General features: G+C 30.3%; 2 protein-coding genes across 2 annotated transcripts; both read right to left on the bottom strand.

Annotated features, from left to right (window-relative positions):
* Nucleotides 1-6,601: 6,601 nt before the first annotated feature.
* LOC114418767 lies at nucleotides 6,602-7,807 on the bottom strand. The gene has a single exon (XM_028384271.1). It carries the CDS (start codon nucleotides 7,508-7,510, stop codon nucleotides 6,791-6,793), a length of 720 nt encoding a protein of 239 aa, XP_028240072.1. The 5' UTR covers nucleotides 7,511-7,807; the 3' UTR covers nucleotides 6,602-6,790.
* Nucleotides 7,808-12,023: 4,216 nt separating this feature from the next.
* LOC114418562 (probable polyol transporter 6) lies at nucleotides 12,024-14,489 on the bottom strand. Its single transcript, XM_028383985.1, has 2 exons — nucleotides 14,160-14,489; nucleotides 12,024-13,712 (listed from the first exon to the last, which is right to left on the bottom strand). The coding sequence occupies exons 1-2, from the start codon at nucleotides 14,404-14,406 to the stop codon at nucleotides 12,352-12,354; spliced, it is 1,608 nt and encodes a 535-aa protein (XP_028239786.1). The 5' UTR covers nucleotides 14,407-14,489; the 3' UTR covers nucleotides 12,024-12,351.
* Between the last annotated feature and the right edge of the window lie 11,208 nt (nucleotides 14,490-25,697).

The following is a 25,697-nucleotide window of genomic DNA, read 5'->3' as shown; positions in this document are numbered from 1 at the left end:
GCTCTCTGTGTGTGTCACGTCGTTTACCTAGGTTACCATTATCTTCCACTATGGAAAATTAGCATAAAAAGTACTACTTAGTGTAAGTGATTTGATATTTAAATTTTTTTAATTAATGTTTGAGGTTTGATTTTTAGTTTGGATATAAAGTTACAAGTTAAGGTAATCTTTTATTCCAAAATAGATCAATTGGGTAGGAGAAAATTAGTTAGTTGCTAAATAAAAAACTTTAAATACTCTTGTTAAACCCAAAAAAAAAAATTGAACTGAAAAATAAATTTAACGTGTCATTATACTAAATACAAAGTGTGGATATATGGTTAATTAGTGAAAGGTAATGATACTGTACAAGGTTTTAAGAAATAATTATTATTATCGTATATATTTACTATCTCTTTTCACAAAAAAAAAAGTATTTATAATTTTTTCCTTCTTTTAATTTTACTGTTTATCTCTCTTTCTTTTGTTCATATACTAAAAAATTGAGTGTTCATCCATCTTCATTCTTTCAAAAAATATCTGTGACTGTCGTTATAATTATAATGTCGATTTTTTTTAGCTTTCTGTTACCACAATTGTGGCTACATTACTTGTATTTGTTCATATTTTTTCACAATATTAAAGCTCAGGACAAAATTATAATTGGGATTTGACCGTAATTTAAAACTTTGATAGTACATATATGATATAATAAAGTTAATGCACATTATGAACATAAAACTCTTTAAAAACCAAATATTCTTTTTATCATGTTAGACATTCTTTTAATATATATATATATATATAGATACATAAATATCTCGTTATTTTTAAATATTTCTTTTAATATCTCTTTTTTCTCTTCATATCTTTTTTCTTATGACATTATTGTAAATCTTATTGTATTTATATTTTTTTTTCTTCTTACTAGATGTCAAATAAATGTTGGATGTTTATTCAACATTTTTGTTCACATATATGTCTTTATTTCTCGTTACATCTTTTGTATTATGCATCTTACGTTTAACATTTTCCTTTTTCAAATTGAGAGAGAGAAAGAGAGTCCTGAGAAAAGAATTTGTAGATGGGTACTGCTCATCTTTGTACACTTAATAGGGGCTTTCCTCTTGAAGCAGCCAGCCATGGACCACGCCACTTGCGACTTGTCTTGTACATCATTTTACACCATTCCTCACTCCACATGTTCTGGGGATTCCAAACCAAACATGTTGCATTCAATTTCCACTTTCGTGAAATCTCATTATCTTTAACTCCTCCACCTCCAGGAATGAATTTATATTTATATATATATAAGATCAATTTGTTATTTGTCAATGGTCATAATATATATATATATATATATATATATATATATATATATATATATATAAAATAACGCTAAAAGGACGTAAAAAAAAAGAGAGAGGAAGGAACTATGTAACAAGACAAAATAAAAACAAACTTGCTCCTGCAGAGTGCACTGACAAATCAAAGCATGCATATGCTCTAATAAACTATATGTCAAATCGTACAACTGATCCCGAGCAAGGGTTTTGTGATCGACGCGTCTTCTTCTACAAATGTCAACAAACGAGTTTCACTTTCAAACAACACGATAAAACATACACTTGTACACATTGATTAGATAGAAATTTAGTTTTCTATCTAGCTACTTTTAATTATTATAAGCTGTGGAACGGGATTCACTTTGATCACCGTAACTAGAAAATCTTGTTATACCATACAATGTGCATTGGAATTAACTAATTCTTAACTCAAATGATCTCGATCATCAGTTGATTTTGTCACGAAATCGTGACATGGTTGGCAATAACCAAATAAGTTCCTCTTACCCTTTATACATCTTTTTATATTTCTAGCTACATGTGAGGAATCCTTGATAATAATGAGGTAGTGATAGACTATATAGATGGACAATGTCTTAGTCAACAAGATTAATATTATGTATCTTTCACAAGTTTCATGAAGTAGTCTTTAAATTTCTCATCAAATTTTGATATTCTTTGAGTGCTTGGTGTACGATTAGTGGCAGCTAGCTAGGGGGAACTTTTCATTGGATGAAAAGGAAGTGACCATCTATCATGCAAGCTCCATTAATGCCTTTAAAGTTAGAGAGTAGTACTATGTGGTAGCAATGAGGTCAATTGGGCAATGATGGTGGTAATTTCTAATCTAACATACCTAGATGGTAGCTGGCTAGAACAATATATATTCCTTGAAAGTATAGCCCTAAATTGACTCCTAGCTCTTCCATTCCATTTTACAATAACATAGCCATTTGAGTGAGACAGTAGTGAAAGTCTAGCCTCCTCATTTCCCTACTGTTTTGGTTGAAGGGGGAGACTCCAACTCAGTAGGGGAGTCACTTTTGTTAGTGATATTGACCCCATATTCTTGGAATATCAATGGATACCTATGGAATCTTCCTTGTCTCAAGAACGAGGCCAGGTGCACATAAAGAACAATATATATCTCCTGAGAACACGATCATTGGCATGTGTCTGTCACTTGGATTCCTTTCAATTCCTTGATCTTAGTAGGTGGGAATATGATATGGGATCCACCATGCATGCTTAGTGGAAAACCTTTAATTTTGTACTTACTTTAGTAGTCATGCAATTCATCCTCAACTTCTTGGACGTTTCTTCCAATTATAGTGTGTGTTTGTGTGCATCTTTTACTTTCATTCACACAGCAATTAATTCCTCCATGTGACGCACAGTATCCAATTTCACATGCATTGCTTCCCACTATTTACGTTAAGAGCATATATAGCCCAAATTGAAAATAATGGCCTTTAATTAGCATATAAATAATCCATTCCCTTGCGTTAGTGTTGAGGCCTTTTATGAATCCAATAAGTGAAGATTGAGGTGTTACTAGGTACACAAACCATATTGCTTTTGCACCCGATATTAAAACAAAATTCCAAAAACACCCTTTAAGTGTTTTCTTATGGATTGTGGATTGATTAATCCATATGAGTTATACAGATTACGTAATCCGTATAATTCATATGGATTGGTTAATCCTTTATACGGATTAAATGTTATATAACTTCCTTTTAAGTAAATTTTTTTAATTAAAAGAAATATTAAATTTTTGAATTTTTATAAATTATAAATATGTTAATATGATTGTTGAAAAGGAAACAATAACTTTAAAAACAAAAATAAAATTAATATATTTACAATTACAAAAACAATTACTATTTAAAAACATAATTCAAAATAATATATTTACAATTAAAAAACAATTACTATTTAAAAACATAATTCAAAATAATATTTTTTATTTAAAAATTAAACAATAAATATTTATAAACAAAAAAATAATAATATAATTTAATAAAAAGTAAATATTTTAAAAAAATAAAATAATATTTTTATAAATAAAAAAATATTTATTATTAAAAAAATAAATAAAATTAATTTATTAATAAATTAAAAAAACATACGAATTAGCTAATCCATATGAGTTATATGGATTAACTAATTCGTGTAACTCATATGGATTACCTAATCCATGAGAGGGTTAGTTAATTTGTATAACTTAATTTGTATAACTCATACGGATTAAGTAATCCATATGTATTACACGAATTAACTAATCCGTATAACTCATACGGAGTAGATGATCTGTATGTATTATACGAATATCAAACGTAATCCTAAACTATGAAAAAAAAATCTTACTTTAACGACAAAAAAGCATGACGGTGGTGTAGACAGCCTGAACGAAGTCAATGAAGACTGACGACGGCGGCAGGGCGACAACATTAACGTAAAGATGGAGGATGAAGAAGCTGCATTACGGCGGAAGCATGTACGGAATGCGCGAAGGAGATGAGAGGGAGAAGACTTTTAAAATTTAAGTAAAAAATATTTTTGCCACTTCACTTAAATTTGTTGGGTGCACTTATAAGATTGGGATCAAAATGTTGTATTTATTGTGGGCTTAAAATTAGGTCTATAAGAACCCATTTCTAATACCATTGGATCGACCCATAGCCAAATTAAGACGCGATACACATTAGAATTGGCCCATCTGTATATTATATGCGGATGTTTTAGGGCATTGTTATACATACTTCCTTTTTTACTCTTCATACTCCATAATTGTTTTGAATTTTTTGTAATACCCGAATTACCTATATTCACATCTTTTTTTTAAATAAAAAAATCATTTCCCTCCTCCCCCACCTTATTAATAGTGCAAGCCTAATCAACTTTTAACTTCTAAGAATATATTTTAAACAATATATTGTTAACATTTTAAGTAACACTACATAAGTACGCGTTTTACAACAAAAAAGTTACTTCTTTAAACTTTCTTTTAGGAAATAATAATTTTTTAAAATTATTTTTATGAAATATGAAAAAAATTAGTTATTTTTTAAAATAAACTAATTCAATCACGTACTGAAAATGTCAGACCAAAATAAATAAATAATATTTACGTTACAAGAACTTTTATTAGTCTATAAACTATAATGTCATAGACAAAGTTGGAACGTATGTACTGAGGCAGATTTTACTTTATGTAAGAAGATTTTAGTATAGTATACGAATTTAGATGCTCCCGCAAAATGTGATGCAAGGAACAAGTAGATGAAGTCCTGTAAGCGGATTCCTGATTGTACAAATACAGTCGCACTTGTGGAGAGAGAAATTTTTTCTTAACTGGTATTTTTTTTTTCAAAAAATTAATCTCATGACTTTCGATTGTGAAATATCTTGTTGTCAAGGAAAAAAACATGAATTTAGATGTTATTATGAGTACTTCGTTACCAGTATGCAAATATTTCTGCATGGGGTTTTCATACCGCAAGCTTCAAAAATACCTTATGATCTTTATAGAAAACCAAAACTGTAATACAAAATTACAAATAACTAAGATATGTGGTAGGATTTTCAATTGAAATACACATCAGGACAATAATCAATTAATGTTGTTGGCAAAATCCATATAACATTCTTTAGTCCTTTACTTTTATATATAGTGGGTTTCTCTCAAAACCTTCCTTAGTGGTGAGTCTACCCTTTAACAAAAAAAAAATCACATATTTTTTAGCTAGCCCTTGAGAAAATTAAGCCACAAATAGCAAACATAAATTACGCCAAAAATGATTTTTAGACAATCAAAGTGTTATTTCACACCTAACTATAAAAAGATAAAAGGGAGAAAAATATCAATATGATAAATAATATGATATAATAGGAAGAGAAATAAAAAATATAAAAAAATGTTAATTAAGTGTTTGAAAAATTAAGATGTTAAAAAATCATTGCTCAAAGTTAGATAGATGACCGTTAGCTTAAGTAATAGATTTTGGGCCAATGAATTGCTTAAATTTGGAGTTTGAAGTGGAAGAAAATTGTGTCCAAAGGTAGAGTTTCTTTCGTTGAAGAAAACTATCTCTACCAGAGTAAAACCTTTGAGTGTTGCATGTTGTTATGATGTATGAGTACCAAATTAAATATGTATTTATTTCATCTAAATATAACAGTTTGTTGCTTTAGTTAAAGCACCTTTAGATACATGAATTTTTTAATCTCGTTTTTTTGGTTTAATGTTTACGTCAATGTTCATTAAATTTACACAGAATGCTTACCCTCCACGTAGGATTCTATGTAAAAAGATAACAACAAATTTTAACGAAGGTGATAAGAGGACTACATGAAAAAATAAATAATAGCTTCATAAAATTTTAAAAGTAATAGACATAATTGATTGTCGAATCAAATAGACCCGATGGATCCAATAATATGAACCAAACAAATAAATTTTAGTTCGGATTAATTCTTTTTTACTTCAAATCTAAACCAAAACAATGATAGTTAGTTATTTTTCATATTTATTTTGTTTTCAACCCAAACTATCTCAAGAGCCGATCAATTTTTTTTTTTTTAAAAAAAGTTAATAAATCTTAAACTTTAAAATTTAGATTTTTCTCCTACTTTTATTTTTTATTCATTTTTTATCTTATTTAGTATTACCAAGTGTTATAATTTGGTCTTATTTGTTATGCATTTCTTTTTACCATATATTAATAATTTATGTAAGTTAGTAACTATAAAAAATTAAATATTAAATAAAATTGATAACTACTCGTTAAAGAATAAAGAATATTGCCTTGTATTAATATAAATTAAATACTTATATAAACAATAGACAATAAGTGAAGAATAATACTTGAAAAAAACTTAACCTGTTTTTATTATAATCCAATGACCCAAATCAAACCAACTTAATCTTAATCTAATTGGTTTAATTTGCATTAGTAAAAGAATTTTAAAACTCAAATCAAATCAACCCAACTAATAATATATATAAACCACATGTAGTTACTTGTATCTTAGACGAGCAAAAATAGCCTGTAAGATTCAGGTTCCTACCACTCCTACAAGATTAAGCAGATAAAAGCACTCAATAATTTCATCTTACATCTCAGTCTCAAGAACACACCACCCAGCAAAACTATCTTAAAAAATATTTACTATTTTCGGAAAAACAGCAATTTCCAGAAAGCATTCTGAACTATTTTCACAAAATATTTGATCCTTAGGTCAATGAAATGCGTTGATCAACAATGAAATAATGAACAAAATAAATAAACCTTTGAATTATTTGGTCACACAAAACACAAACAGCTATAACCAGGCGTCCATGAAACTTCAAGGTCAATAAACACATAGAATCAACCCAAGAAAGCGTCAAATAATCTTTAGAGGATATTATTAAGAAGTTAAGAAACAAAGACAAAGCAAAACAGATAACCTAACACCTCTCACTGATATCTCATCTTGAGCCTAGAGTTAACACTGCGAGGTGAAGCATGCCGCATAGATGGACCAAACAACTCTGAGTACATTTCCAAGAAGAACTTATCCACAATTTCAAGATATGCAGGGCAAGTGAGTCTAGAATAGTAATGAAGAACCTCTTCAATGTCCAATACATATTCCACATTGTTCATGTCCAACATCTCCAACTCCCTCAGCTTCTGTTCCACCATGCAGTATCTGTGTTCTTTCATACACATAGACATGAATGATGATGATGATGACGATGACTCTTTCTTCCTTCCCTTTTGAATAGTTAAGCTCCTCTTGTTGTTGTTGCCACCACCTTCCTCTTTTTTCTCCACCTTGTTCTTCTTCTGAGCATGGCTTGCATTGGACAAGCTAATGTAGCTTCCACTATAGACCTCACTTTCTTGCTTTGATGGCAATGCAGATGCAGCTTTCTTCTTCATTCTCCTCCTTGCTTTCTCATTTTCTGACTCCCATTGGTCAGAGAAATCGGTGTACAACTTCTCCATGTCTTGATAGCTTGTGTTGCTGGTCATATCCATGGCACTTGATGCAGCAGCCGCAGAATAAGAGAAATGACTGTGTGGAGAAGCTTTGGGAAGCCTTTGGTAATAACCTGGGGAGAAGAAAGACTTGAAGTTCTTTATAGTCTTTTGGAAGAACTTCTTGGTTCTGGAAATGGAACTTAGCAACATTGGTGATGGCAAGGGTAGTAGTAATACCACTTCCTCTATGTATGTAATTAACTATAAATGAGATTTTCTGGTTGGTACCTTCTGATGCAGATAAGGGACACAAAGTTGTATCTACCTGTGTGAGAATGTGTAAATGTATCTCTTTTTAGGTGATGATCTCAGTGAAGATTTCTCTATAAAGTTGACACAATGAGAGGAGCCATTAAAGAGACTTTAGTTTTTCCTTTTGGAAGATCAATGGAACTCCCTTTTCTTTCCTATTCTTTTGTTGTTCTCCTTTGTCTTCACACTCTAGCTCTTGTGTTGTCCCATTTTCTTTCTGCTTCCTAACTGGACCCCACAATCTCCAAACTTGGAAGATAGTGACCCTTTTTCATTATAAACTAGTTTTGTAAGTTTCGTTGCCTTTACTTTTGATGGTGGAGTTGGTATGTAGCCTCCTTGGGAAAATGAAAGGGGATGGTGGTTGTTGAATTGGACCTTTCTTAAACAGTTCGGTTCCTACATTTTATGGCATCTTTTCTCCTAATCAGTAGTCACTAATCACATCACTATTTGTCTTAATTCACCTTGCTTCATATACGTATTTTAATTATCAAGATAATGTGATATGATTGATAGAAAAATCATATTTCTTAAATATATTATTAGAGATTCAATCTTTATATTTGTATATATGAAATATCATTTATCAAGAGAAGTTAATGACTTAGATAAATTTTACTATATCCTTAAATTAGTCTTTAACTCTGTCAACTAAATATACCCTTTTATCATAGAAAAAGAAATACGTATTCAATTAGTACCTTTGAAACGTTTAATTAACTAGCACTTTTTTTGACAAGTTGGATACTGCTAAGTTTGAATACAAGAAAAAGAAAAGCTTGCTTGACTACAATTTATTTTTTTAAAATGTAGATTGCTTTCTTGAAAGGTCTGTAACTTACTACACGTGACTGTGTACAATGACCTCACATGTCAAGTACGCCAATGTATTTTCACTGCATATCAGGTCAATTTTAATTTTTTAACGAGCAAGCCATGAAAGAAACATTACTACAACAAATTCTATTCTGATACGTATATTTTATAACTTTTTTTTCTATAATTAGGAGAGCGATGATAAGAAAAAAGAAAAGCTAACATAAAATAAACGATATGATAAAGAAAAATATAACTTAGTATACACATCTACAAACATGCTTAGACATAATATTTGTTTGTTTTGTTGAGAAATTTTAACTTTATTTTTCCTCTTTGATTGTCAAAGGGTATATTATTCACAACGATGAAGGAGGATTAATGTTGGCGTGGGTGGGTGGTTCCATGTGGTCATGTGTGTGTTAATTATATACACACACTGAAGCAAGTGGTTCTACGGAGGAATTAAAATGTAATAATGGAAGAAAATATGGGTGCGTGCGGGTGTGGTGTGGTGTGGGACGTTTCTTTGGGTAACCATAGTCGGGTCAAAATCAATTATCTTCGATGTTGAACAACTGCATATGTACTGTTATTCTTTTTTTTTTCATTTATTTTTCTCTTGTCTTCATGAAATCACTGTTCACGGGTGACATTTTAGATATCAAAACTTATGATCTATGAAACACCGACACATAAATATCTGTCAAAAACATCAAATTCAACCCCGAGACGGACGTAGGTATCATGTCGATGTCAATCCAAACACCACGAACACGATAAAAGGTTGGAATGTTCGTGCTTAATAGCCTATGATACCTTTGTTACACCCCTGTAAAACTTTTATATTGCTCTCAGACCTCATGTTTTAATATCTTTAGTTATGCTCATCATTAGGCGTAGCAAACCAAACACAATTTGTTTTTATCAGTATTGATAGTATATCATTATTTAATCATAAGTTAATATAAGCATGTATTTATTAGTCATTGAAATTATATCTTTTATCATTCTATCCACCTCCTAAATAATGGAACATATGTTTTTTTCTGCTTCATTATAAAATATCCAATTAATAAAATGATAATTTTATTCATTTTAATTTTATTTTATTTTACTTATTATTTATACACCTGAACATAATCTAAAAAAGAGCATGTTGTATTTCACCCAAAAGTAGAATGATATTTGTTTCTTTCATTTAATGAGCTTTGACTCATGACCAAAACATCGACTTTTATATTTTCCACATCATAGAAAGTTCTTCATTGCTCATAAGAATCACATCTCTGTCCTCCGTTGTGTATGTATAATCACCCTTTTGTTAGGCATTAATGTTATGCTCGCAATTTCTTTTTGAATAACTAAAAAATGTTTTTTTAACATATAAAATAATGATTGGGCTATAATAGTATAAAATATTCGTTTTCCTTACCATAATAGTACTAAATAACTCTATTGAAAATCGTGATTATTTTTTGTTGGAAAATCGTGAATGCATATAAGATGAGTATTTTTCTTTTAACATAATTTGACTTTTGGGGTATGAAATATATGTTAAGAGGATAATATTCATCTTATGTGCATTCATGGTATCGGACGAAAATTAATCATCGTTTCTAACGGAACTATCTTGTATCAATATTATAGTTACTAAAAAAATTTAGAAAAATATTTATTATATTGTAAAAAGTAAAAATTATTTAATACTTTTATTTTTTAATTAACTAAAAATATTTTAAGGAGTGTATTTTATGTTTTTTTTATCATATAAACGTAATATATAGAATAGAAAATTCAATGAATAAATAAAACCTTTTACCAGCATTTGTTAGTCTAAAGAATAGAGTTTAATTTTCCTCAAATAAAGTGTTGGGGTTCAAATCTTGTAAATTAAAAAAAAAAATAGATTAGCCCTTAAATGGCTCAAAACAAAATGGCACGTTCTTCTGAGTTTCAATCTTGTTGTTAAGCATCTTTTATTTTTAGCATATTGTCATGGATTTGATGAACGGCGTTGACAATAAGGCCATCCTCCTCCTTGTTTATTTCCCAGTCTTGGACATGTATTGTTGTCTTGCAAATTTGGTTAATGGTGTTGAGACTAGTATTACAGCTATTTTACAGAATTTGGACCCACAATATCATCATAGATATTTTTCAACGCAACAAGTAGCACAGGGTCTGATTTAATTAGGTCTCATTTTGTATTTTGTCCTATCCTCTTATTTCATGTTAAGACAGGTAGTTCTTAGTGTGTCTCTCATTGAAAATTTTCCACTTATCGGTATTGGTAAGCTTTTGTTAGACTGATTTGAGACGGTGACAGACTCTTAAACTCATAAATAATTTTTTTTTATGATTGTCCTTGTTGACTTGATGATGCTATCCATTTGCATAATTAGGAAGCAAAGTATAGATAGGGCTACTTCTATTGATAGAAATTAGAAAACGTCCCAAGACTAAATATTGTAGTGCTATACATAGTAAAATACAAGCCTGGTACGTAGCCAGTTATCTATAACTATTAACTATTAATCAAACAGTTAATAGTGGAAGTTGATTGAGAAAGAGAACAACTGGCCACTTGCCTGGGGCAAAATTTGACCAAGACTAAGCAACAACACATCAAATTTGGTAAGGGTACTAACAGAGAGGCTAGCCTACAAGCCAAGTTTGAACATTAATAGAAAATGGGCCACGCGTCTATAGAGTTTGGAACCAGTCTGCGTCACAGAAAACAAGGAACATAATATTAGTCTATAGTCTAAAATCTAAATACACTCGTGCTTGATTCTTAAGGATACGGTTCATACATTACACACATGGCACTCTATGCATCCCTTTTGTTTTTCAACCTATTCTCAACCAAAATGTATCACTTTCCTACCTGTTTTATATTCATCAAGAGACACAATCATTTTCTGATAATAACTTTGTGATTTAGAGACATTGAATTTCACTTGAAAAGAAAAAAACAATTGGAGATTAATACGTTTTGATGTGTCTATGTTTTGTCTATCCTGCATTTGTACTCATGAAGTTTTTCCTTGGAACATGTCAAGGATAAATGTTGATTGATATAAATATACCCGTGATCAAGTGTATTATTTGTTTTTGCCTCTTTGGAAAGAGGGTGTTGATGGAGTCTTCAGGGACAAGGTCCATGAGATTGGCATCTGGGTCATGGTTTTGTTCTTATAAAATAGAAATCAGGATTCAATTCAATTTATATCTAAATAAAGATTCATCTGGATTTGCTCTTAAGGAGATTCGCCACAATACTCGATAATTTCTCTCTGGGGTCTAGCATGTAGCAAGGAAGCATTCAATTTCTGATTGTTGGAAGTCATTCAGCCGAATCTGCTCTCAACTTGATTAATAGGTTGAGGCTAATTTTGAAATGTGTATGCCCTCTCATTCATTCTCATACTACAGTAAATCCATGAAGACTGAAGAGTCCCTCTCACTGTGAAGTGATTTAACAGTAACATCATTAATATTAGGGGCCACAAAATATATATATATATATATATATATATATATATATATCTATATATATATATGCTTTTATGGGCATGCACTCACGGAGTAAACAATCAGATACCTTAATAAATACATTGTCCAATGAAACAGAGAAGCTCAAGCTTCAATTTCCAAACAATTTTTTTCCTGGGAGAGATTCATTCCCGGGTATGTCTAATTTTGGACTAGTCTATCTATAATCTACAATCCAATGTATATATCCAAATGTATAAACCACTATGTACCTTGCCCGGCAAACAGCAAATTAAACAAAAAATAATAATAGCACTCATTTGCCAATCTCTTGGACAACAGCACTATTTCTTTTTTCCAACTTCTAAAGGCTTGATCTTCAAACAAAGATCAAGGCTTTAATTTAAAGCTTATTCTCAGATTCAATGTGCTTGATCTTCAAACAAAGCTTCAATCTCTTCTAAGCTTTTGCCTTTGGTCTCTGGTAAAAAGAAATAAAAGAAAAGTGTGGCACACACCATCACCCCACAAAGCACAAAGAACATGCCTCCAAATGTTATTGCCTCTGAAACACTAAGGAATGTCATGGACACAATCCCACTCATCAAACGGTTCACAGAAATGGCCAAGCTGGAACCTTGGGCCCTTAGCCTCAAAGGGAAAATCTCTGAAGAGTAGACCCAAGTTGTAGGCCCAAGCCCAATAGAAAAGAATGATACTGTAGCACAGACAGCAACCACACACAAAGCAATGACCCATTCATCCTTGTTATCACCAGATAACTTAAGCAAGGTACAGCCCAAGCCCAGCACAAACAATGAGATTGCCATGCCACATGAGCCCAACAACAACATGGGCCTCCTCCCAACCGGGTCCAAGAACAAGGCTGATATCAAAACAAAGCAAGTCTTGGCTATTCCCATGATGATTGTAACACCAAAAAGCTGCTTCTCATCCTTAATCCCAGCCTCCTTAAACACTTCTGGGCTATAATACATGACAGCATCATTCCCAGAAGCCTGCATGAAGAAGTTAACACCAATAGCAACCACAAGAATTCTCAACACAGGGCTAGTAGGTGTAACAAGCAACTCCTTCCAAACCCCTTGTCCATTAAAAGAACCATCAGAAGTTGTTGCTTTGTCCATGTTTGTGATGGAAGCAGAAGCAGCAGCAGCTTCTTGTATCTCAGCAAGCCTCAATTCAGCTTCTCCTTTGTTCTCTGATGTTCTAATCAAAACCTGCTTTGCTTCCTCAAACCTTCCTTTCACTACAAGCCAACGAGGCGACTCGGGCATTGCCAACACACCAAGTGCCACTGCAATTGATGGCAAGGCTGCAAGGCCAAGCATGAGTCTCCAGTTGATGCCATTTGGGAGACCTGAGAAGGCATAGTTGGAGACATAACCAAGTAGAATTCCAACACTGATGAAGACTTCAGGGAGTGATGTGAGAAAGCCTCTGGTGAGAGCAGGAGAGAGCTCAGCCACATACACTGGTGAGATCATGAGGGAGTAACCAACACCAATGCCTGCAACTACACGACCTGCCATTAGGAATGGGAATGAAGGGGCCAAACCCATCAGAATAGCACCAATCAGGAATGTTGCTGCAGCAACCATTATGGTGTACCTTCTCCCAATCCAATCAGAGGTCTTGCCTGAAGCAAGAGATCCTATCAGGGAACACACATTTAAGCACCCAACAAGGATTTCTACTTGGACTGATGTGATCTTTAGATCTTGCCTTATTAAAAGAGAAGCACCACTCATGACCCCAATATCTGCACACACATAAAAATCAAAATTCTTCAATACAAGGTACTCCTGTGATTAAGCTTGGCATAATTGCATCAACAATCATAAAACTTGTTATCAAAGTTTCTCAATTTTATCTGGGTTTGGAATGCAGGCAAAACTTAAAATGCGGTTTCTTGATTATTTTTGCAGTGCTCTTCTATCAGAATTGAAATTTCACTTTGATAATCTGTTTTTAAATCTCTCACAACATACAATCCGAATCTTTATTAGGCAGATTACTAAGAAACTTTATTGCGCAAAATTACTGAGATAAAACTCCAATTCTGATTCCAGAACAGCACCAAAAGCAGAACTAAGAGAAACTTGGGATGTTGCCATTGGTTGAGGATTTGATCTGGGAAATATATTATAAGTATATTTGTGTATCTGTTAGGCATTGAATTCTTTGAACAGGAATTTGTGAAACTCACCATAGCCTAAGAGGATGGAGTTTGTGGAAGCCAAGATAGCACCACCAAGTGCATATCTGTTGAGGCGAGGCTTATTGCTTTGGTATGAAACACAATTCTGTGATGTGTTAGGCTGATGTTGAGAGCTACCTTCCTCTGCACAAGTTTCTTCTTTTTCACCATCATTATGATTGGGATGATCAGCTTTTGCAGCAGAAGCAGGAAGAGGGTAGTAACAATGGTGTTCCAGAGCAGAATTCTCTTCCATCTCTATTGCAAAAGCAACAGTGACTTCAAAAATTTGTACCACAGCCTCAAATATTAAAATTCATCAAAGAAAAAAATCTACCAATATAATAATGATTAGGGGATTAATACAAAGACCAATGAGTGTCTGATTAAAATCACGGGGCTTTCTAATTTTCTTAAGAATGTGGCGTTTTAAAAATTATTATTTTTAAAAAATAAGATAGCAAAATCACACCAGTAACTCTAAATAGTTAGTAGTATTAAATAAAGAACTTTATTTAAATATATTTACTATCATTCAATTATAAAAATGTCATATACGATGAAATTGTTAATTTTCATAATGAATTTTATCTAATTTGCATAAAAAAATTTGCAACTATAAAAAAATAGAATTTAATTTTTATATACTATTAATATAAATAATTTTTTAATATTAACCAACAGAAAATCATGGTATAAATATAATTTTTAAATTAATTATTATAAAAATTATACTATCAAGAAATACATATTCACTCTAAAAATTAATCATAAATAAAAATGCTAATTTCTTGTAAATAGCTTTCATTTCTATAATGATCTTACCTTATTTGATCATTTGGTCGTGATTATTTTGGGTGAAAAATATTTATGATATCAAAAAAATAAAATAACTTTCTTAATTGTTAAATAAAAATTAGTAATAACTCTTTGGACTTTTAAAATATTATATATATATATATATATATATATATATATATATATATATATTGTATTTATTATTTAAGATTTATTTATAAAATATAATAGTATAGAGATTACTCTCTAGGAACTGTGTCCAAATCAGTCCAATCAAGGTGAAAAGGACAAGACAGCACGTGTTTATTGCTCCGTATTCATTTACACCCACATGCACTTAGTCCCAACCCCTTTCAATTATTCATATTTCACAACACAAAGTCTTTCTTCTCTGTCTTTGTAATAGGCAGGTTGAATCCTAATTACTGAACTTATTTAAATGGATAAAAATTATAAAATTCACTCTGTTTTTTCTTTTCATTAAATTTAAATGTGGAAAATTAAGTTTCTTATCACTTTAATGAACCATTGGTCTTTAACATTAGGATTTTTTTTCAATCTTGCTTCTCATTAAAAAAATATATATACTCAACATGTGAGCAACATAAGTATTAGTATATTATTAAAGTCTACCAAAAATGCTTAGTTTAATTAGTTAAACATGACATATGAGTTATGATAAATCGCTTAATTCTTGATTTTGATTCTTATCAATAAAAAAATATTAACATAATAAAAAGGACATTTTGTTTCCACCTTAGAACAACAAAAATATTATTATTAGGATGAATATCACTACTATAAAAAAGATATTTAACGACAATTATAAACTATCGGTATATTCAACGTCATTGAAAGTTGAAACTATTAACGACGATTTTTATTAAAACCGTCGTAGAAAAATCAATCTTTCTAAGATGGTTATTATCTAAGAATCATCTTAAAAAATATCTTTTTAAGATGATCTTTATTCAAGAATCGTCTTAGAATGTACGTTTTTTAAGACGATTTTATTTAAGAACTGTCTTAAAATGTATTATTTCTAAGACGAGTCTTAGGTAAGAAACGTCTTAGAAAAGACACTTTGATAGTTCTTAGATAAGAACTGTTTTAGAATTTATGCTTTTTAAGACGGGTCTTAGTCTTAGGTAAAAATCGTCTTAGAATGTATATTTTCTAAAATGATTCTTACCTAAATCGTCTTAAAAATTGAAATGACTACCCAATTTTTACATTGGCCTTCTGAATGACTACCAAATTACAATTAGCAAATTACAAATAAACAAACAAACACATGTAATATTCAAAGACATGCAACATGTCCATAAAACACCAATTACAATCCATATAATGACATTGTAGTGACACATGTCCAATTTGTGCAAAAATACTTAGATGGCCATAATAAACTTTATATGCACAATATCTTCATAGATTGACAACATGCATAAGAAACATACCAAAAATAAAATTTCTTAACCATAGGATCAAAAATAAGATATCTGAAATTATGTTCACATTTCTCCAACCTACTAATTTCAAATCTCAGGGTCAAAAACATAATTCAGTAAAACTAACTACAAGTCTCTAGGGTGAAGTTTGATTGAGCCCTAGCACAACTATGAACAATATAATAAGAACTTGAAATACCAAAGAATTTTGTTGGTTCCTTTATTACTTCCAATGTTAATTAAAGTAAATCAATCAGACTTCTAAACATGGTATATGCACCCTATTAAGTGCTTAAGAAATCATACATACATAAAAGATGAAGCATGTTGTTTCGTGATTGTGTTCATAACTCATTATAATAGCAAAACAAACATAACTTGACTGTCTCCCAAGTGAAAAATATAAAACAAAAAATAAAAGGAAAACATACACCCACAGTAGGTTAGTAGCTGGCTAAAGCCCAATTTAACACTATTGATATCGAACCTATTATATTGGGTAACAATGTCTTTGGCACAATGTCCATCTGGTAACTAATTCAATGCTTCTTCTTCCTCCTTCTCTTCATTGTCACCCTTGGCATCCAAAAAGCTGGGCTGATTTGTTGAAGATAAAAGCCTAGCCCACATTCTATTAGTTATCACTATGTGGTTCTGTCTCTCAGTGATTCTCTGCATAACAATTAACAAAGCAACAAAACATAAAATGTTAGTAGAAAGGATTATTGAATATTAATAAATAAATCATCTTTATTCTATTGAATCAACAAAACACTTTTCGTAAAAGAAGACTTAACTGGTTATGAAGAGAAAATATAATATGTAAGGTCAATGGGGGAAATAATCAATACATGAAGTAAAACAACACACAGGCAGTCACAATTTAAGCTATTAAGGCATTATCAAATGATTGCAAAATATACTAATAAAGATAATGGTTTCATTTAATTTACTAGGAGAATATTCCACGTCCTAGTTGGTTGTATGCTTTGTCCCTTGTTTTTATTCTACTCTTTATTGTTATAAAAAAAGGCATTTTTTGTATAATTATGGTCTATTATGCAGTGTCCCAACATAAATATTAGTGTTTTTCTTTGTGTTTTTGTATAGATGCCTCAATCATTAGGACTCAATTGTGTCACATGCCTGCACCCTTATCATTACAAACATGTTTGGTGTCATTGTATGAATAAGTGGTTTATGTTTTGTTTTTGCATTCATTCCTTGTAACCAACACCAGTTATTCTTGAGTCTCTAAAATTAGTGGTGAGGAGTCAAAAGAGGTTGACTAAAGAAAAGGAAACATGAAGTCCCAAGAACATCACCATTATACAAAGCAATACATAAGGGAATAGGATGATAAATAGTATGAAGCCAAATTCTGACATTTATTTGTTTAGCCTTTACAGAAGCTACACTTCATTAATTAATGGTGACAAATTTGTCTTTTTTATGAATTTCTTAATAAAAGTATATTTTTTATGAATATCTTCTTGAATTTCTCTTACAGAGTAGGATGATAACAATGAAAACCAACACATATTGTGTGTATACATGATACATTCTGTGTTAACAAAGAACACATCAATTACTTGGTGGGAGCTTTAGCAATTTATTTGACCTACATATAAGGTGTTGGAATTTGGTTCCGAAAAACTTCTCTATACATAAATAGAAGTTCACAGTTTTTAACATGTATCTAGCATCGGTGAGTATGGTATGATGAAAACCAGGAACTAATATTATACTACATAAATATGGATCAAGGTAAGCCATAACTTTAATTGATTCATAAGTAGCTACATGACACTTTTTCTCAAATATACAAGTGGCCATTTCATAAGTCCCAAAATATAAATTTGCATGGGATCCAAATACATACGAAATTTGGTAAATATTGTACTACAAGAAAGAGAAATATTGTCAAGGAAGTTGGGGGGAGATAGAAATTAGCCTATAACCGGTTATTCAGTTGGTTATGAAAGAGTGGGATAATGGACAGTGGACATATATCGTGGGAAATTGCCAAAAAAAGGTCAGACTAAAGTAGACAGGGACTTTTGGGAGAGAAAATGTACTCTTTAACTTCCTAGTATTTCATGAACATGTATTTTCATCTGTTGTTTCTTGTGATCAAGTTCTATATCACTTTGGTACAGTTTTGAATTTTTCTATAATACAATGAATATTCATAGGAGGCTCTTGTTATAATTTGGTACCTCTCACATCAACAACATGAATTCACAAATTCAGTTGATAGCTGTGTAGAATTCGTGTCGTAAAAAAACATATTTGTAGTAATGTCAGCAACAATTAGTTGAGGCGTTACCATTACTCTAGTCTAATAGTCTCTGACAATATAATCATTATCTATAGTGAAAAAGGATACACGTATAAAATAATGTATAGTCTCATCCAAAATTAGAAAGTCTTGTTCATTTTGCTTAAACTATGTTAATGATGGGATACCATTTATTTGAGTATGTCAATACCACTCTAAGTGTTTGGTTCAAGTGACAATGAGGTGGCTCAAGTTTGGTCCTATTTCTACAATGTGAGGAGTCATGTTAATTCTAGTGTTGCTGCCAACTAATGTCACATATATCTACTTGACAATCTAACAAAGACAAGGTTTGCTATTACATATTTATGTTACTAAGCTATTATGGTTTTCTTGTAGCAAATTTTACGGACTACAATTTCAGTGTGTCAATTACATGCATAACTTTATATATAGGATCTTCACAATTGCTTTAGGTGATATATTGATAGTGATACAAAAGAGACTTTTTCTATGATGGAATGGTGAATTAGGACTGAAAATAAAATGCCCCAATAACTTTTTCTTTTTCTATTAATGCTTTGTTACTCTCTGGAGTAGTTTCTAGTCTACTTTCTAAGATGTTAAACTAATGGAACCATCATAACAAATTAGAATGTTTAATGTAGTTTATTTCTGGCCAAAACAATAAAAATAAAGGCAAGAAGAAATTACCTCAAGACAAGGGAAAGATGTTTCAATGTCACTCACACTGGTCCATGTTCATAGCACATGGGATCCTGCATGTAAAACAAATAATTCTCTAAAATGAAGTTAAGTAAACAACCACTTAATTGAAAAGGCATATCCTGAAGGTAACTGTAACAACTAGTGTTTGGTATATTGAGTTCAATCAAGAAATATGTTGATCTCTTGTAGTGGAATACTTGTTGGAGTAGTGATCAATGCTAGGAAATTGATTACGTCTATCCCTTGGTGATTGAACTCGTACTAGAGATGGTAATTGTCTGCAAATGTCAAAAAGAGTCGATGTCATGCTACAGAGATCAATAAATGTCAAAAGGAGTTTTTCTACAAAAATCTGACTTGTGCAGTTTGTTTTACATTTGTTATTTAAATCAACACACATATATCGGATAATACTCATAAAATATGATTCAGATATATGTTCATAATAACCTTCTAACAAATATAAAAAAAATGTTATCATCTTATTTTTAGGAATAAAAGAAGACTACATAACAAATATCATTATATATATATATATATATATATATATATATATATATATATATATATTCATCTTTTCCCACTATTGTTGGTTGGTTCCTTTAGGCAACCCTCGAGAAACAACTAAATTAATAAGCACTTGTATGGTACTATTAAATTAATAAGTGCAACAAGACTATGTTTTGTTTAGGCTTTGGAGGATATTATAGCATTGCATGATGACCACTTTTGGTGCAGCTTGATGTAAGAGTCTCATTTGCAGTTTATCTCTTAATCAAATAATGGCAAACTACATGAAGCAGTGCGCCACTACATTTTGTGGATATAAGGTCACCTAAGAAAGCTACACTTGGCTTATTGAGCATTGAAAAGGAAAAAGATATATTACTAGTCTTCTTTGCGTGAAAGATAAATCGTCTTGCAATGAAGTATAAATAAGTAAAGACTTATGGTTCTTTCCAAGTTGTGCATTAGGACAGCCACATGTATTCTAATTTTAGATCCATCACTAATAGTGAAGATAGGGATAGGGAGCTTAATTAGAGGTAGGAGATATGCCAACATTGTGCAACATTTTTTACTATATTTCTGAATAACATTTGAATATTATAAATTTGTAAGCATGTAGAATTCCAAAAACTTTTAAGGAAAGTAAAAACATGATTTCGATATTGAAGAATTCCAATGTTGCAGAATTTTCTAGAGCACACTAACTGTTATTGACATTATAATATGATATCTCCCAATGCAAATAATTCATTTGGAGTTCATCATCAAATGAAGAATTGAGCAAGAATGGCAAGTAAATCATTCTAAAATAAAAAGGTGCTAAAAGCATGCACAAAACTAATCTTTTTTTTTTCTCACTTTTGTTTTTATATGACTAAGATTTTTGTCTCCCCCAAAAAAATAAAAGCACTACCAACAGAACAATAATCCCATGAAAGAGAACACAATTTGAACATTAAGTGGAGGAAAAATGAATCAATTGTTGTAAACATCCAAAAAATAAAGATCCAACACCAGAACAATTATGTCTAAAGGTTTCATTAATAAAATTCCATTCTTATGAGTTTATTATGTCCACATTCCAGCCATAGTTGACCCATTTGCTAATTATTGTGTCGTGTAGTGTGCTTTGCGTTAGTCTGCTTCTAACACATATTTGTCACTCATATTTACATCATTCTCAACTTTTACAGGAAAATCTAAATAAACAATGAAGCCAATAACTCAATCATGTCGTGTAGGATATGTGACAACAGAAAGATGATGTAACATTCATTCTTAAGAACATGACTTATTTTATTAAAATAACAAATCATGTTATGGTTATGATTTTAATATAATAATTCAACAAGTTCAGTGAAAATACAAGAACATGTTGTGATAGAACTTTTAAATTAATCAATTGATGAAGGTGACAAGACTCTTATATCCAAAGAAGGTGTCATTCTAGCTATCATAGAAGTGTTGGATAATGGGAGTTGTGTGACTAAGGAGAACTTTAACTCTAAAAAAACAAAAGTCTTCCATACTAGCCACTCAAAAAGGTTTGTAAGAACCTCAAAATCTAAAAACAATAAGAAAGCACAAATGAAAAAGTAGGCTTTCGAGGAGAAGGGGATGTGTACCTTTAGCAAACATTACATAGTTCCTTTTGTAACATAGCACGACAAAATAATAAGCATAGATCATTAGAAGAAGTCTAGTATATAAAAAAATCTAATTAAGAAAGCTCATTTATAATAGAAAATACCTTTTTTACTATTGCAATTTTGGAACTTAGGGGGTTCAATTATGTTAAGAATCAACATGGAAACTTGAATATTCTACATTATTGGGAACATTACACAATGTTATTAAAGACAAAGCTAACAATAAAAATCGAATTCTTGAACCTCAAATGGAATCACACAACCTCGAAATACCATAAAAAAAACAAGTTAATAAAAATAGAACTTGATGGGTCGTGGAGACTGGCGTCTTGCACGAGGACAGAAGAGATGGAGCGAATCCAACAGTGGGAGACAGAGGCGAGAGATAGGGTTGAAGGGCAGGGGCATAAAGAGAATAGCTATGGAACGTCGCAAGAGGAATGCTAGGGAAGGCTAAGGGAGAAAGACACGTATACTAGGGGATCCAAATTAAGTCGCAAGAGGTAGAGTTGAAAGGCATGAGTCGAAAACTTATGTTTTCACTTAACAACGGTGCTATTTAAAAATTGTATTAAATTAGTTGGTACATGGTATTCTAAGACAGTTGTGATCAAAACCACCGTCGAACTCTTCATTCAAATACGATTTGGAAAACACCGTCTTCGTTCATAACCTTTTATTTACCAAATTGCCACCGCATTCAATTTTAAAATGGTTTTACTAGAACCGTTGTCGAATTTGCGTTGTAAAAACACATTTTTTCAATAGTGTGGTTTCTAAGACGGTCTTTAATGTACCTGTTGTCGTAGACTTTGTTCAGGAGCACTTATATTTACGGTAATGCCACCGCCTTATTAACTAAGACAGTTTTCTCACAACCTTCGTAAAAGAAGTATCGTAAAAAAACTTATTTTTAGTAGTGATAAAAAGATCAGATTAATTTGAATTTAGATTAAACTTAATATTAATTGATTTGGATTGGATTTTTTAAAATACTTTTTAACAACTCAAACTTGATTAATTTCAATCAAATTCACGTTGGTTCAATTAAGTCATCAAATCACTTAATAAAATTTAAAAAAATGAAAAATAGAAGAAAACAATTATAATAAAATGAAAGAGCTTATAATATTTAATAATCTCAAAAGTCAGAATTATAAAATAATACAACATAAGGTTTATTGAATTATAGAATTAAAAAGATAAAAGAAATTAAAGTAGTGAAGGTTTGAATTAGTTTTTCTTTGGATTTGTAATTTTGAAACCCAAAACAATCATCCAAACTAACCTAAAAAAAAAAATCTCTTCAATTTAATTTGGATTGATCAGACCATCAAATCAAACAAATCTGTTTTCACCCCTAATTTCTATATGGAAACGACAGTAGCATACCCGACAGAAGAGATCATTGGAAGCTACCAAAAATTGTGGCTTCCACTCTCTCAAAGGCCAAATTTACAATCTTCTTAATGTTTCTTATTTGTCTATAACTTGTTTAAATCTAGATTAGCCTAATCATATTTATTATGAAATCTATTATATCTTTTCTCCCATAGAAAAAGAAAATTGGAATGTTGGAAGTACAAGACACAAAAGTTGTTAAAAATAAGTGATTCTGCAAATTATTAGCCTTTATAAACTTAATAACTAAGAGTGACAAATTCTTAATTGATAAGGATCCAAACTATTGCCATTTCAGGGCTGTTGTCAATATTACATTTTCTAGACCATATTTTTTAGACAAATATCTATGATACAAGCAATATTATAATGAAGCATGACAATGCAAAAAATGATATCGATATAAATTTCAGACGTTTCACGTAGTTGCTGGCCGAGAAGCAGTTCTTCTATCACCCATCAGACAGCTTATAAGGGACCCAGTGAAAACCACATGTAGATTTATTTGTGGCCTTCCTTTGTCTCTTTTTTGTAAGTGTGGCTGGATTTACATCTATGGAAAGTGGAAACCTATTTATTTATATATTGTTAAACTTTGGATACATATCAAGAGAAATACTATGAATATATATATTTTTTAAGAATAATAAGATATACTCTTTTAAACACATTTTTATTATAAACTTCAATTTATTTGAAATTACAAATGTTTATAAATCTTACATCTTATTTAATACATTTATCAATTAATTTTGTAATTTTTATGAATTTTAACTAATAATATATATGTATTATAAAGAATGTGTTAGAAAGTAGTATATTATTAAGACTCCTCATAATATCAATATCAAAGCTTTTATATATGCGTGTAACACGTGCTAAAGTCGGTGAAATCGCATATTTAACAAAAAGTTCATCAATTGACTTTTCAACTATATTATTATTGTTATAATAATTATATATATTAAATTGTAAATAAAAAACATAGATATAATATAACACTAAAAAAATTATATTCAAAATATAATATTTATATAAAAATAATATAATATGATGAAATATCAATTTTTTATAAAATTATACAAAACTAATTTATTTCATGGAACTTCTAATATAATGATTTAATTTATAAAATTAAGTACAAATTTTTTAACTTGAAGATTCGGCTACCTTATCTATACAATGAACACAACATTTTACAACAACAATGTTAAAAGTAGTTTGATTTTGTGATGGTGCGTATGAATAAAATTTTATTGAAAAATATAAAATTTACTTCCATAATCTTTATGTTTCGATCTTTATGTTTTCATAGTTAGTCCTATGATTCTTTATGAAAACCTTGTTTTTAACAAAAATAATAATAATAATAATAATAATGTATATTCTACTACTTTGTTATAAACTTATCTTTTACAAAAACAAAATAAGAAAACAGAAGGAAGGTTTAAAATCTAAAATATCAAAATGGAAAAGAATAATAATCTTCTATTTCATAATTGTTGGAAGTTTGATAGCAAAAAAGTTTAAACAAAATCCAAGGGAAAGTAATATGGAGGACAACCTGACGAAGACAAACTTTGTGTGAACACAAATTTCAGAGAGGATATTCCTCTGATTTTTATATTACATAGTATGTCATCAAGTAGTGGATCAATTGGGTTTTGAATAAATTATGTTAAAAAAATATTAATTTTATATACATATATGTTCTCCTGCAGAAGATTAATCATTTATTCCGACCGACGGAAGTTACTTAGTTTCCATATCATAAAAATAAAAAAGAGCAATCTGTCAACGAAGTAACTTCTAATATGACTGGACCTGGAAGCGACAACTGTATCCTTGTAAGTTGTAACATGTTTAAAATGTAACAATCTTTTGAGGATTAAATAAAATTTCAATCAATGTCATTCTTATTAGAATAACATGTAAGAAATATTTTTTTTATATGTTTTGGTATTTTAGTTTTTATGTTGTTTTACTAAATAACTCAAATTTGTTCTTTGATAACGGAGTCAATATAAAATAATACCTAATTAAAAAAATGCCATAGAGTGCCATTTTAATTTTTTTAGTTATTATGTTAGTGTTTGTCAAAAAGTCATTATGTTAGTATGTAGTCTTTTGATCAATGTATTATGTTACATAAATTAAATTGAATTACTATATCCTTTTAACATGTTTAAAATATAATACTCTTTTGAGGTTTAAATAAAACTTCAATCAATGTCATTCTTATTAGAATAATATGTAAGATTTTTTTTATATTTTTTAATATTTTAAATCTTATGTTGCTTTTACTAAATAACTTATATTTTGTTCTTGGTTAATGGAGTCAACATAAAATAACACCTAACAAAAAGAAGCTCTTTTATTTTTTATTTTTTTAAGGATATATTAATTATCTTTAGTCTCTTTTGAATTAACGTACACATTTTCTTCATGTATTATGCTACTAAATTATTTTATAATTTCAAAGTTTTACTCATTATTACTTGTTATACTCAAGTGTCGTACGAAGACATTTCTCTAAAGACGTAACGTGAGTATCTTGAACAATCTTCTGATAGATTTGTGTGTGTTTTCTTATTTTTTTTTTTAATATATATGACATCCAATTTCTGACTCATCCAATATAAAACACAAGTTTTCTCAAAAAAAAAAAAAAAAAGTACAACACAAGCATGAATACTTGACAACAGAGATGGAAATTAAATTCTACAAT

Source organism: Glycine soja, chromosome 7 (assembly GCF_004193775.1).
Source record: "Glycine soja cultivar W05 chromosome 7, ASM419377v2, whole genome shotgun sequence".
Taxonomy (NCBI): domain Eukaryota; kingdom Viridiplantae; phylum Streptophyta; class Magnoliopsida; order Fabales; family Fabaceae; genus Glycine; species Glycine soja.
This window is presented reverse-complemented; position numbering and strand designations above follow the sequence as displayed.